Source organism: Gekko japonicus, unplaced genomic scaffold, assembly GCF_001447785.1.
Source record: "Gekko japonicus isolate JY-2015 unplaced genomic scaffold, Gekko_japonicus_V1.1 scaffold3224, whole genome shotgun sequence".
Classification (NCBI taxonomy): Eukaryota; Metazoa; Chordata; class Lepidosauria; order Squamata; family Gekkonidae; genus Gekko; species Gekko japonicus.
Genome location: NW_015167634.1, coordinates 70921 through 85809, shown reverse-complemented (window position 1 = coordinate 85809; position 14889 = coordinate 70921). Strand labels below are relative to the sequence as shown.

The 14889-nt window shown below is 41.9% G+C and overlaps 1 protein-coding gene across 1 annotated transcript in view; it reads right to left on the bottom strand.

The window, feature by feature from the left end:
• Window positions 1-3358: 3358 nt before the first annotated feature.
• The window catches only part of LOC107112864 (transmembrane protein 68-like), a 40379-nt gene continuing 28848 nt past the window's right edge, over window positions 3359-14889 (bottom strand). The window contains exons 4-7 of the mRNA XM_015414061.1: window positions 12996-13189; window positions 12314-12374; window positions 7952-8091; window positions 3359-3795 (exon numbers count right to left, since the gene is read on the bottom strand). Of these exons, the coding sequence (XP_015269547.1) occupies window positions 3691-3795; window positions 7952-8091; window positions 12314-12374; window positions 12996-13189 (500 nt within the window). The 3' untranslated portion in view covers window positions 3359-3690. The remainder of the gene's footprint in view (window positions 3796-7951; window positions 8092-12313; window positions 12375-12995; window positions 13190-14889) is intronic.

Genomic DNA, 14889 nt, shown 5'->3' with positions numbered 1-14889 from the left:
TTTATTTAGGGATCCTCTTAGTGTGTGTCTGCCAAAGTTCAAGTGTATCTTATCTTTCCCATACTATACGTAAGCGTGCCACCCCGTATAGAGGTCATGTCCTTCTAAAGGTAAGAGTCTTGTATTTTCCAGAGTTATCCATTCTTTTATCCATACTAGGGCGGCCGCTTGATAGTAGATATACCAATTGGGAACACTCATTCCTCTTCTTTTCTTCCTATCTTGGAGCACCTTCCATTTTATTCTAGGTTTCTTATGTTGCCAAATGAATTGCCTGGTGATTTTATTCAAATCCTCAAAAAAGGTCTGTTTTTTTTAACACTGGTATACTTTGCGCTAAGAACAAGAACCTTGGTAACACATTCATCTTGACCAGTGCTATTCTGCCCATGAGAGATAGTGGGATATCATTCCATTTATGCAGATCCAACCTAATCTCTTTCAATAACTTAGTATAATTTTCCTCTATTAGAGAGTTGCATTTATTTGTCATGTTAATTCCCAAATATTTTATCTTTTTAACCATTTCCATATTAGACAACTCTTGAATTTTTTCTAATGTGCTTTGAAGGCAGTTCTTTACTATAATTTTAGATTTCTTATAATTGATTTTAAGTCCTGCAACCTGGCCGTAGTTTGGGATTGTCTTCATCAATTCGCCTATAGAGGCTTTAGGATTTCCTATTATGAACACCAGGTCATCAGCAAATGCCTGTAACTTAAATTCTTCTCCAGTCCTGTTGATCTGAGCTGCTTCCAAAATGGATTTCCTGTCATCAAGTCATTCTGTTGCGCACCCAAGCCGCCAGGCAGGTCTCACTGATCTCTTGTTTTTCCAGCCGCCATCCCCCCCCCCAGTTAGTGAGGATTGCATGACTGTATATACACACCTCCCCCCGGGGGGGGGCTGCTCACCTTGTTTTCTTTTGAAAAACTCTCAAAGAAAGACACCCCTGTTCTGCAGCTTTTTAATTTCATTTGGGGAAGGGGTAAATTGAAAAGATTAGAGGGAGTATGGCAGTGAACTCCATATCCCAGCATTCTCAGCACGTGCTTGTGTGTATTCTCAGAGGGAAAACTTTTTAAAGTAATGGCTGACAGCCCCATGAACTACATATCCCAGAAGGTTCATCCCTGCTTGTGGACATGCTCCTAGGACAAACTTCTAAAAAAATGGCTGACGGGATGACTCCGTGCTTGGTGCTGTCTGATCATTCCACAGCCAGTAAAATCACTTTGAAGAGTGCTGAAAGGGGTGAGTCTGGTCAGGATTCTCTGTAACAAAATAATCTGGCTCTATTAGAGGTGGGGCAACAGTGGATTGAACTGCCCATCTGATCACGACCTAAATATTCTGCAGTTGCAGCACAGAAAAATATATCAGTAAACAATGGCTATTAGGAAATGGAAAGTAATACTTGGAATGCCCTGGCAATCTCAGTCCTAAAGGTGCCATAAATTCTGGCCTGAACCCAGAGTTCTTTCATATCTCTTACCTAAAGTTTCATAATTTAGCATAATAGGTTCAGTCTGTTTGATATGTTCTGCAAAGCCAGAAAGTGATCTGCAACACTATTTTGCAATTTGTTTGGTATGTTCTGCAAAGGCAGGAAGTGATTTGCAACAGTATTTTGTAATTACAGTAAACACTGTTGACTAAACTGCATGTTATGCTGGTGACTTATCTCCCATTTATTTTCAATCAAGCGAAGCTATTGATGAGGGAAAGTGCTACTTTTATCAAATAGCACAAGTTGTTTGAAATAATTTGTGCTCACAGTTATCTGACTCTGCACGTGTGCTAAGCATTCCTGGTGAGATTTTGCTTATACTGCTGGCATACAGGCAAGAGAACTGTCAAGACTGGTAGGTGACACAAGCCAGCTCATATGTTCTTCAGGAACAGAGAGGACTACTTTTCTTGTACTATTAGCAGAAATGTAAGATAACTGGAGTCATTTCATGATTTGCCCCAGCCTTTGAATTATGTTACACATTTAGGTTTAATTCCTTGCAGGGGTCAGAAAGAAATGCTAGGCTTGCATCTGCTGGCAGGTAAGCAGAGATGGGGATGCCCAGGCTTTGTATAGAATGGGTGGTAGCCCACCTACCCTGCAGATAGATTGCATGAATGTTTTATTTAATATACTTATTTTCAACTAAGTTGTCAAGGTAAACAGAGGCAAAAGCTAAACATTTTCCATGAACATTCGAGAGGATAAACAAACGCATAATGAACCTAATGAGAAACAAGATATTTAAACTTGTTTAAGGGTCAGATCATGTCTCTGTGCAAGATAGAAATGCTAATTTAGAAGACTTACATCTGTACTTTCAAGTAAAAGTTCTTAACACATATACTTTCCTCTTGATATAAATTTGTAAACTGAGACTCATTTTGTCAGATACTGTGACATATCAAGCCACCTTAAATATATTTTAATTTCAACTATTTTTTCCTGAAATCATCAGCAATGGACTGTGTTTCCTGAAAAATTATCATACCAGCTATGTTACATTGGACTCCAACTCTCATTCCCATGTTTCCAATGTATAAAACAGAAATAGAAATATGAATGGCAGCACTCTCCTAACTTGTTTGCAATATTGAGGTGTAGTTTTTCATTTCAGTGAGTGATGTTTGATGCATTCCATCCTAAGAACTGAAAACAAGCAACAAAAGTACACTGTAGTGCATAGAATGTATTTCAAGCTTCATCCTCTTCCCTAAATCCATTACTAAAATTGTATCATGAGAGAAAGCAAGAAAAAAGGAGCGTGAGAAGAAACAAGATGGTCTACTGTATAATGTCAGTAAATTCTTGATCTTAAGAACATAAGAGACGCCAATGTTGGATCAGGCCAAAGGCCCATCCAGTCCAACACTCTGTATCACACAGTGGCCAGAAATACCAGTGCCATCAGGAGGTCCACCAGTGGGGCCAAGACATTAGAAGCCCTCCCACTGTTGACCCCCCCCAAGCACCAAGATGACAGAGCATCACTTGCCCCAGAGTCCCTATCTATACCTTGTGGCTAATAGCCACTGATGGACCTCTGCTCCATATGCTTATCTAATTCCCTTTTGAAGCCGTCCATGCTTGTAGCCGCCACCACTTCCTGTGGAAGTGAATTCCATGTGTTAATCACTCTTTGGGTGAAGAAGTACTTCCTTTTATCCGTTCTAACCCGATCGCTCAGCAATTTCATGGAGTGCCCACGAGTTCTTGTATTGTGAGAAAGGGAGAAAATGAAATAACTTCATGTGCTCAAAGGTATTTATTTATTTAAATATGTATACCCAGCTTTTCTCCCCAATGGGGACAGAAAACAGCTTACATCATTGTTTTTTCCCTCTTTCCATTTTATTCTCACAACAACAATTCAATGAGGAAGAGATACTGACCCTAATTCCCCAAGGAGTTTCCATTACATAGTGGCGATTTGAACCCGGGTCTGCCAGATCCTAGTCCAACACTCTAACCACCATATCACAATAGCTCTTAAGAATATTATTTATATTTAAAAACTTGATTGTGTATAAAATAAATTATTGGGAAAAATCTGGCGAAGACCTTGACAACTTACATTTCTAGTAGTTTAATAAAGAAAATGGGTATGACAAGATACAGTAACTACAGTGTTGATCATATTTTCAGCAAATACGTGCACATGGTGCATTCAGCAAAATTAGTCTTCCTTGGCCTTGACATCAAATCGTTCCAGTAGAGCTCTTACTGTATTTGCTGGTAGTTTTTGATGTTTGTATATTAAATCCTGGATGGCAATCTTTGTCTAGAAAGAAATAAAACCATAAATTGCAAGGGACAGGCAATGGCACCATAATTATTTTAGTTCTAATTTTAAAACACCAGGAGCCCCAACAAAAAGTTAATCATAAGGAAGTTCATCTCTTGGCCATAAGCAGGAGCACCTATTGTGCCTGGCTAGAAGAGGGGGCGTGAATAGGAGGACTCTGAACAATTGTTTCCAACACTAGATCTCAGCCAGGTGACTCACACTGCTTTCTGTAGCACCACTCCCTTTGGCTAGTTGCTCAGCTTGGAGGGGGCGGGTGAGACTAGCAGGGCTTCAATTTAGTCTGCACTGCAAGCTTAAAAGAAAGGAGCTGCAGACAGGTGGGGATTTGGAGCCCTCTGCAAGCTCCATGTTGAGGTTAAGGCATAATTATTTTGAATAGCATAGGGCATTGTAGAATCTGCACCCTTTGCGCATTGTTGTATATGTGCAGATGTTCCTTTTAAGCCGTTCAAACACAGAAGGAGATCTACAGTTGAAGGGGGCCAGCTCTGAGGAATTCCACATGCAGGATCAGTGCATGACAGAGGAGGAAGATAATAAGAGAATTCTAGAGGATTATGGATCATTAATTAGGCAAAATGTTCAGTATCTCCTATTTGGTTAACATCTGTTACTGCTATTTTATTTATTTATTTATTTATTTAAATTTACAGAATTTATAATGAAGGTGGCTGATCAATTAAAACATAAGCAAAACATACCACCACCCAAAATGCATAATTCAAACAATGTTTCCAGGACTGAGAAGGTCCTTTTCTAGGTTGCTATCCACCTAATGTCAGAAGACGGAGGCACCCAAAGCTGGGTTTCTGAAGATGCCCGTAGTGGTCAGGTGGGTTCATAAGGCAGTAGTTCTTCAGATATGTTGGTCCCAAACCATATAGGGCTTTAAAGGTCAACACCAGCACTTCAAATTGTGCCCAGAAACAGATTGGGAGCCAGGGTAGATGGGCCAAGACTGGAATGATTTCCAGTAAACATCCTAGTGGCAGCATTCTGCACCAATTGAAATTTCCAAACAATTTTTGAGTGCAGCCCTATGTAGATCACATTGCAATAACTTAATCTAGATGCAACCAGGACATGCCCCAGTGGTCAGACCTTTTCTACACAAGAAAGGCTACAACTGACTAACTGGTATAAGATGGCAAAAAGCACCCCTGGCCAAAGCTACCACCTGCTTATTCAGCAGTAGGTCAGGTCCAACAGCATCCCCAGACTACAGATCTGTTCCTTCAAGGGGGGGTGCAACCATGTCCAGAATGTGATTAAATCCCAGCTCAGACCTTCTGCTCACCAGTAGCCTGTCTTTGTGGGATTAAGCTTCCATTTGTTGGCCCGCATCCACTCCAAAAGTGCCTCCAGACACCAGTTTAAGGTTTCTACAGCCTCCCTGGGACCAGCTGGAAGCATGCGATAAAGCTGAGCATCTTCTCCGTATTGGTGACAGCTCAGTTCTAATCTAAGGATGCCCTTACCCAGTGGTTGTATATAGATGTTAAAGAATTTAGGGGACAAGATAGAACCCTGTGGGACCCCAGAAGCCAAAGGCCAAGGGGCTGAGCACCAGTTCCCCAGCATTACCTGAAACACCACAGAACAGTGTTTCCCATTCCCAGCCCAGACAGATGGTCCAGAAGGATACCATGATCAATGATATCACAAGCTGATGAGAGGTCCAGAAGAATCAACAGAGTTAGAATCAACAGAATGCCCATCTCCTGGCACATGTCATCCATCAGGGTGACCAAGGCTATTTCAGTTCCATATCCAGGCCGTAACTCAGAATGGAAAGGATCTAAGCAATTTGCCTCATCCAAGAAAGTTTGAAGTTGTCCAGCCACCACCTGTTCAATCACCTTGCTCAAGCATGGAACCTTTGAGACTGGTCAATAGTTCTTGTGATCTACTGGGTCCAGGGCAGATTTCTTTATAAGTCAGCACACAATGATTTGTTTAGTCACAGTCAGCCAGCCCCCTCCTGGTAGATTTAAGTAACCAGGAAGGACAAGGGTTATACCAAGCAGGTGGTAGGTCTCAGACCTCCAGGGATCCTGTCCACATCCTCAGACTGAATAAACCTGAAAAGTTGGTACCCTGGCACCCTCTGACCCTGTCACTGCTAATGTAGAGTCCAAGTATGAATGGATGCAAAAAGATGTTATTTGCAAAGTGTTGAGAAAAATGGCCACAGTGGGCCACCAAGCTGTCCACCTCCTCTTGCAAACCAGATCCCAATAGACCTCTGATCATGCAGAACTGCTTCACTGGCCTGCCTTATGCATACACAATGGTGGCAGAAGCAGAAAAGTGTTGTTTCTTTGGCACCATCACTGTTATGGAGTATGCTTTAAAATTAGCTTTCACCTGTGTCTTGTTGGATTCATCCCAAGGCTTCTTCCATGATCACTCTAGCCCTCTCCTTTGTCTTTTCATTGCCCTAATCCCCTCAGTAAACTAAGGTGCTATCTGGACTCTAATGTTTGGGGTGCTGTGCCTGGGAGCCATCATGTCAACTGCCTGGGGAATTTCCTCATTCTAGAGGTCAGCCAGGGCATTGATAGGAACACCAACCATATCAACAGGAAAATTCCCTAGAACCATCAGAAAGCCATTCAGATTCATCTGTCTCTGGAGGCAAATTACCCCTGCAGAGTCTTGGCATCCCTGTAACGCAAAACCCAAGCAAACAGAGATCTGTCTATGACAAAGGAACCATCATCAATTCTTCTAACCTCAGATCACATTCCTCCCACCCACAACAAAATACCAGTTCAAGAGTGTGGCCTGCATAATGTGTAAGACCAATTATTACCTCCGACTGGCTCATGGCAGTCATGGAGACCATGAAATCCTGAGCCACTCCCGGCAAGAAAACCTCAGCATGAATGATGAAGTCCCCCAGAACAATCAGTCTAAGAGTCCTTAACATCAGCCCCAAGATCAACTCTGTCAGCTAAGGCAGGGAGACTGTTGAGCAGGAGGGTGCATGGTACACTAACAGAATCTCTATTACGTCTCAGAATCCCAACATTAGGTACACAGCCTCAAAACCAGTAGTGTCATGAATGGGGCACCATGTTAGGGGAACAGAATCCTTTGAGACTACAGTGACACCACCTCCATGCCTGCCACCCCTGCCTTAGAGACTGTGCAAACTGTGCAGGGGCTGGTTATAGTGGCATAATGAAAACTTCAAAGGGAAATTCCTCTTTCGAAAAAGAAAAGCATATGAAAAAGTCCACCCCCCATAACAGTGCTAATGGCTTCCCACAGCCTCTCTGGTCTGTTCAGAGACACCAGCCCTCAGTTATAGCCAGCTATTTGGTGATGCCTGCACATGGCTGTGCATACAACATGTACAAGTAATTTTTACAAAGGTCTTTAAAATCATTATTTAATTCATGTTTACAGCAACATTATTATTTTGCAGGTGAGAAGTTGCCTGAAAAAAGAAAGACTTGCCCAGTGGCACCAAGTAGGATCATACCTGTGCTGGATTTGTGCTCTAAAGTTTTCAAGGAGAGTGTCAGAGGCAGACAATGGTTGTGTTCAGACTGGCAGTTTGGCCCGATATAGGCACATTTGACAAACGGATTAAACGGGCAGGATCACACAGCCACATCTGTCGGGCTTTCCCCAGGCGTACTCACCCCATCAGAGGACGACTTGGAGGCAGGTTAAAAAGCCACCACCTCCAAAGTGGTGTTTTTGTTTCCCCGCACATTCATTGCACGTGGCCGGATGTCTGAACACGGGGGAGCACATGCAGAATGGATTTGGCAGTGTGAACCTGCAAATCTTGCAGAGGTGGTTTTTTTAAAAGACTTGCCTATGTGCGCATGTGTGCGCATGCGCACTAAGCACACACATGGTGTCTGGACTTTTTTTGCAGTTCGCTCTGTGGCTGCGGTGCCACAATAATGTGGAGGCTTTACCACAGGATGTCTCCATGGGTAACCCACAGCAGGGTGTGCTGTGTGGCTGATTTATCCCACTACACTTTAACCCAGTTCAATTAGAGGCGGCACCATATCACACCAAGCCGCCAGTGTGATCACAGCCAATGTCTTCCCAGACCTGTACTGGGATTTGTACTCTAAGGTTTTTGAGAAGAGTGTCAGCTTACCTTTTCAGCCAGCTCTTCAACAGTTATGTTTGGATCATATGGAATTGGTTCTCCTAGGTATGTGTGCAATTTGACTGGAAACCCTCCATATACAGGAGCTAGTGGCCACCGGCTATATTCATACAGATGTTTCAGTACTCCTGTGTGAAAGAGTCAATTGGATAGCATATTCAATTTAATTTAAAAGTCAGTTGGGTAGCAGATGTACCAAGAGAGAGTTTTAGAGTGTATACTTAAATATACAAGTCTCTTAAGTGAAAGTATATTGGCAAAAGAGGGCCTAACTAGAAGTAGTTGGAATATGTAGCTTTTAACAACCTTTCTCCCCTCTCCAAGTATCACCATATTAATGTAATGCGTAATGTAATAGTCAGCATTTACTAGGAGTGCTTCCCAAATGCTTTTTGATCAACATTGTCCTTGGAACTTAGCTGTTCAGAGTAAACATGCATACAACCACAATGAAGATTTATTCTGAAAAAGTTAAGACACATTTGTGAGCATAGAGGAGAGTGGGGTTGAAAAAGGACAAAATTTTCAGATGAAGTAAGAGAGACAAGCAATGCATCCTGTGAATGACTTTCATTATACTGCAAATTAGCAGTGAGAATTGTTCTTTTGGTTGAAATAGGGCCCTATCCTACATATCAGAATACGGTGCAAATGCAACATTGAGGCAACTCTTCTATCCTTTGGGGGGACGCTGGGTAAGTACCATGTGAAAGCACTATATGCCAGCAAGGTATATGTCTAGAAAATTTGCATCTGGTGAGGAATGGAGCTTTTGCTTTAGAAAGATTTCTTTAGACAAGGTAGAGATGTGTATTTGAGACATTTTTTGTAGTAATTTGATTTTGGATATTTTTTTGTTATTCTGGTTTTTCAGAAGTGTTATTACTGGTTTAGGATTTTTTTTCTGGGCATTTTGGGGGGGAGTTCCTAAAATTCAGGAACATTTTTTTAAAAATTCTGTATCCTCCTCAGGCAACAGCAGTGAGGAAGGAAAGAGTAAAAGAAAGGAAGCCAGCCTCTGATTTTTTAAAAGTAGCTCCTTCATTGCAGAGACATAAAGAAAAATGCATATCTGTGCAATGGAAGGAGCTAGAGGAAAAGAAAGAGAGAGAGAGAGAGAGAGAGAGAGAGAGAGAGAGAGAGAGAGAGAGAGAGAAAGAGAGAAAGAAAAAAAGAAAGAAAGAAAGAAAGAAAGAAAGAAAGAAAGAAAGAAAGAAAGAAAGAAAGAAAGAAAGAAAGAAAGAAAGAAAGAAAGAAAGAAAGAAAGCTGGGAACTCAGAGAACTTAGTAAACTCAGTACTATACTGGTCTATCGATATAACACTATTCAATTGCCAATTTAAAAATAAATAAAAAGCCCCTCCCCAGTGGCAGGGGAAGAAATGGCCACTGTGACAGTGAAGACTTGCAGAAGTCCAGGAGCCTGCCAGCCCACTTGCCATTTTCCAGCCATGGGGCAAGATCTGGTGCCTCTAATGCTGGTGACGGAGAAAAGCTTCCAGCAGGGACAATCCAGGCATGGTAAACCCAAGGCCAGTTCAGTCCTTTCCCTTTTAAAATTCACAGGACCATGGGTGGAGGCAATGTTCCCTCTAAGCTCCACAGTGTTGTGAGCAAAAATTCTACCTCGTTGAATGAAAGAAAGCTAGTAGTGTTAAAGTTGTGAGTCTATATTTGACTGTCACCTAAATTAATCTTTTAGATTATTTCCATAACCTTGTAAAAATCTCAGAATGAATTCTTATAAACTATATTTAAACTGTATTTTAAGAATAAGTCAAATATTATAAGAGAAAACAGACTCAAGTCAAATTTTGTTACAGAAAATGTTGTCCTCTATGGGGGTAGACCAGACCTCCAGAGAACAGGTCTCCCCTCCTCTTTCCACTATACTGGCAGACCTGGCCTCTGGATAAATGGTCTCCCCTCCCCTTTCCACTATATTGGTAGACCTGGCCTCCAGAGAACAGGTCTACCCACCCCTTTCCACTGTATTGGTAGACTGGGCTGCCAGAGAACACGTCTATCCACCCTATCTCCCTTATATATAAATGCCGAATGCTGGTGGCACTTCTCTAGAACATTCCACATGCTCCAGAATTGGTTGGCGCCCTGGTATGTCACTCAGAATCTGTCCCTATCCACTGGCTGCATTGTTTGAGTCTCGCCTCCAACATTCTAAACAGTTTGCTGTTCCTCTCCCCCCCATAGCCAGTCAGAACATGGAGGTTATTAGCATATGCAGCCTCATTGGCCTTTGCCTCGGAACACAGAGGTCGTTTGCATATGCGACTTGATTGGCTTTTGCTTCTAACATTCTAAACAGTTTGCTGTTCTGAGGTAAAATGTGTCCAATCTCCAGGTGAGGGCTGGAGATCACTCAGAATTACAACTGCTTTCCAGATGGCAGAGATCAGTTCCCCTGGAGAAAATGGTGGGCTCTGTATCCTTATATGCTGCTGAGGTGGCCCCCATATGACAGCCAATGTGATGTAGCAGTCAAGGCTTCAGAGCACGGGAGAGGCTGCAGGTTTGTGGGGGGTGGAAAGCTGAAGAGTGAGGGGGAAATAAAGGTAGGTTGATGATTGGCTGGGAAGGAGATAGGGTTGCCAACTCCAGGTGGGAAATTCGTGGAGATGTGAGGGATGGAGCCTGGAGAGGGTGAGGTTTCAGGAGGCGTGGGACCTCAGACAGGTACAAAGCCATAGACTGCACCCGCCCAGAGCCTCTTTCTAGAGGCCATTGTATTTATTTCCACAACGGGCCTTTTTCCTAGTCCACTATATTGGTAGATCTGGCCTCTGACTGTCGCCCTGTGCTGAGCCTTAGAAAACATATCAGCATTTTGGGGGTGGGGGGACTCTTGCAGTCTACTTTGGGGGGGCGGTTTAAGCTAAATACAGGTCAAGTATAACAGAGCTGGAACAATCACTGTCAGAACCCTGCCTAACCTAAGAAACAGGAAGTTGCTTAAATGTTATCAACCTGACCAAACTAATTATTTATTCAAATATTTATATCCCACTTTTCCTGTGACTCAAGGAAGCTTACAAATCATAGTGAAAAGCATAACGGGTGTGCAAAGAAAAATCTATTTTTCCAGTTCCATTATATCCTATGGGGATCATTATAGTCAATGGGCCCCATAGGCTATAATGGAGAATTAATCTGGGGGTATCTGGGGCTCTGGAGGAATGTTTTTTGAGGTAGAGGCACCAAATTTGCAGCATAGCTGTTGGTGTCTCTCCTAAAAAAAAACCCCAAGTTTCAAAAAGATTGGACCGGGGGTCCAATTCTATGGGCCCCAGAAGTGGGTGCCCCCATCCTCCATTGTTTCCACTGGGGGAGAAATGCCTTAGTGTGAACAGAAGCTTGAAATCCCTGAGCTGGCAGCTAAAATTTAGCGCACCAGCACCCCCTAGTGACATTTAGAGGGAACTCTGGGTGGAGGTCAGGTCTACCTGACCATCAACTGTTAGCATCTCTGTTGCCCAATAAAAACTGTTTTCTTGGCCAGGTTCCTCTCTTTCCCGCCCCATTCTTGTGCCTGCCTGAAATTCCAGGACATGAATTTTTGTTACTCCCAGAATGTTGGGAATGCTTGGATATACTTGAGTCAGCCCAAAACCCAGCTAATTTCAGATACAATTTCTGCTTGGAGTATAGCTGAATGCACACTCCTAACCCAGTGTACCCTGTGTAGTGAGAGAGAGAGAAGCATTTAATGATTTTTGCAATCTAGCAGTGTACCGCAAAGTGAAACTTGCTAATGAAATTTCAAAGCATTTTTGAAGACATTAATAGGATGTGAACAAAATGTTTAGATAGCTCACACATATAGAAGATTAATAGATGATGCAAAGTCCAACCTTATATTTTAACACCCCCATTCGCATTCATTGGATGCCATTCACAAGGCAGGGAAATGCTGAAGATGATGATGTTATCATAAGTTTCCCTTATTACATATTATTGAGAAGATGTCAGGCAACATGCAGTTAGTGCCATTGGCAGCCACGAAATTCCTGTAATGTCTAATTAGGCCCTGATAAGAATCATTGATGAAGATAGTATATGAGATAAAAATGTGGGACAGATGTGGACAGTAAAAGAAATAGACCCACTCCCCTCATTTCTAGGTTTAAATGACCCACAGGTAGAAATGAATACACGTTCGTTCACACAACTCCCATAGAATGGAAAAATACCCCATTCACAGTTGTCATGGAAAAAACAAAAATTGACCGATTGTTATGCAATATGAAGCAGACTAGTGTTCTATTGGTATAAAATGTCTTGTTTAGAAACAGAACACTACTGAAAGTTAGGGTGATACACAGGATATCTTACGTATATCTCCTAACGTCTTGTATGCTTCACGAACATTCTGTGTAAACATAGGAATGATAGGCTAAAGAGAGAGAGAGAGAGAGAGGAATTGTGAGAATGTAGGCATAGTTTTCCCTGCATTAAAACACAATTTTAACACAACTCCCAAGCAGTTGGAAGGCTGCAGCAAATGTAAATTGATTCAAAATGTAAATTAATTAGAAATGTAGGGCCTGTTCACGTTACTGGAGTCGTTTTCATGGCTCCATCCCATGCTGCTATGCTAATATTTATTATTAAGAAATCACATGATATTGGCAAATTACATGATTACTTCCACGCCCTGATTGGGTAAGCTGTAGCATGAGAAATAACCTTATGGTTGTGCTACCATGTGTGGTCTCCTGAATACAAATTTTTACCAGATCTCAATAGTATAAATCTACAGGGGAGAGACAACTGTGCCACTCAGATTAAAAAAAGAATGGTCCCTTAGCAACTGACAGAATATACTCCATACTTAGTGACTAGGAGTTGTTTTGACTAAAGGAATTAGGAACGGATCAGAGGAGAATTGCTGTCTATAAATACAAAGAATATTAAGGGAGTATGTGACTTCCATTCCCAAGTCACTCTTTCTAAAGAAAAAAAAATTGTGGAAGATATACGTTTGTTGCTTCGGCATATATTTCGTAGTACTCACCACTTTTGCATCTATTGCAACTTGAGCAAATCCTGTACGGTTGCACCACATAATTTTATAGGTGTCATCACTAAAGAGGGCTTCTCGTACCCCCCCTGGTGAAATAGACACCAAATTGCCATCTTTCAAAACAGAGAGACAATCTTTCTTCATACCAGAAAACATACATAATGATTCTAGAAGTCTTCTATAGCCTGTAAAAAAGAAATATAGGATTTATAGCCAGAACAGTGGAACATGGCACAGTAAGGGAGAAGTCTTCTAAAATAAAATGCAGCACTAATATTTATCTTGGGGGTGAAGGGGTACTCTCCAAAAATGGGTGGGACTGAGCTGCTGGAGAGCCAGCCAGTAGCTCAGCTAGGTGGCTGTGTTCTGGCCATGACAGGAATCCTATTGACAGTTTGGCTGGGGCCAACAGCATAGGCATTGCCTGACTGATTGGCATGGTAAAGGAATTCTTACCTGTTAGAGGGGAGGACAGGTGTGGAGATAAAATAATGAAGAATGAGGCTAGACTTTACAGCAATTATTTTTCTAAATCTTTGGGGAAGGCCAACACTACAGTGAGAGCCAGGAAGCTGTGGAGGGACTCACCTCTCTTTAGACTGGCCTTTAAAAGCCAGAGAGAGGCCAAAGAGGTCAGGCTTGTCTTAGTTCCAGGCAGTAGAAGATCAAGCTGGAGCAAGGAGGAGAGAGTCTCACAGATTCAATGCCTGCTCAGTTAATAATAAAATAACCAATACTAATATAGTATATAGTACTAATATAGTGACCTGCAAGGTCCCTTCCAACTCTAACATTCTATGATTCTATGATTCTGTGAATATAACCCACAGTTCAACAATGGCTTTTTACAAAGCATCGTGCAAATTACTGCAAACTTTTTCTACTGCTCATTGGCAAGTTGAGATGTTGAGGAACAGAACAACAATTTATCTCAGCTCAATAGACAGACAGAGATGTAGAATATTTGTGTGTGTGTGTATCCATATCCTAAGCCTTGCTTTTGTTTGTGCCCTTGTTTTTCCATTGCAGAGGAGGTCCTCTGTGATGCACTACATCCGGTGCTTTTTGGCTGTTTGAAGAACACTGGAAGCATCTAGGACCAGAGGAACGCACTGCACTGCAGGAGATCCCCTTTACAATGTAAAATGGTGCTGCATCTGTAGAAATAAGGCTTAAAATCCAAGGACTCTGCTGTCAGCTGCTGATGGTTTTTAATAAGTAAGAATAGAGGGGTTTTGACCCTTTTTTGTCCTTCTAAATCAGCCAGAATAGAAAAGGAAGTGGGAGTTGATGTTAGGAATAGGTTGGATCAAATCATCCATCAATGGAAGGTGTGGATGGATGCAGATTTCTACTTTGTCCGGTCCCCCTCCCTAGCCAGCAATCCTTTCCATCTGTGTGAATTAACAGTCCTATAGATAAGGGCGCTACACTGAGGAAGCAGAAGGGAGTGGAATTGCTTCTCCTCCTCCTTCTGCTGTGACCACAGGAATCAACTTTCGTGGCATCAGAAAGGATGATCGAGTGAGGGGAAGAAGGGAAAGATCTGCAACACTTATTAAACAGAAAATGTTTGACAGCAATTCTTTTTTTGTTGTTGAATTCAGACCATCAATTAAAACATTCCATTTGAATAAAAACTAAAGCAAATACGTGTCTTTGTGATGTCTGATAAAAATGTTAGGCATTTTAAAAACAATTATGTGAACACATTCATAAAAGTCAAGATCCAAAGAACTATTTTGGGTGTGCCCAAGTGGTTGAGCAAATCTAAAAAAAAATGACTTTTGAATGATGTATCACAAACTATGACATATCACAGTCTGCTTTGAAAGACCCCTCAGTGTCAAGAACAATTAGTCATGTAGTAGTGAACTCAGCATGT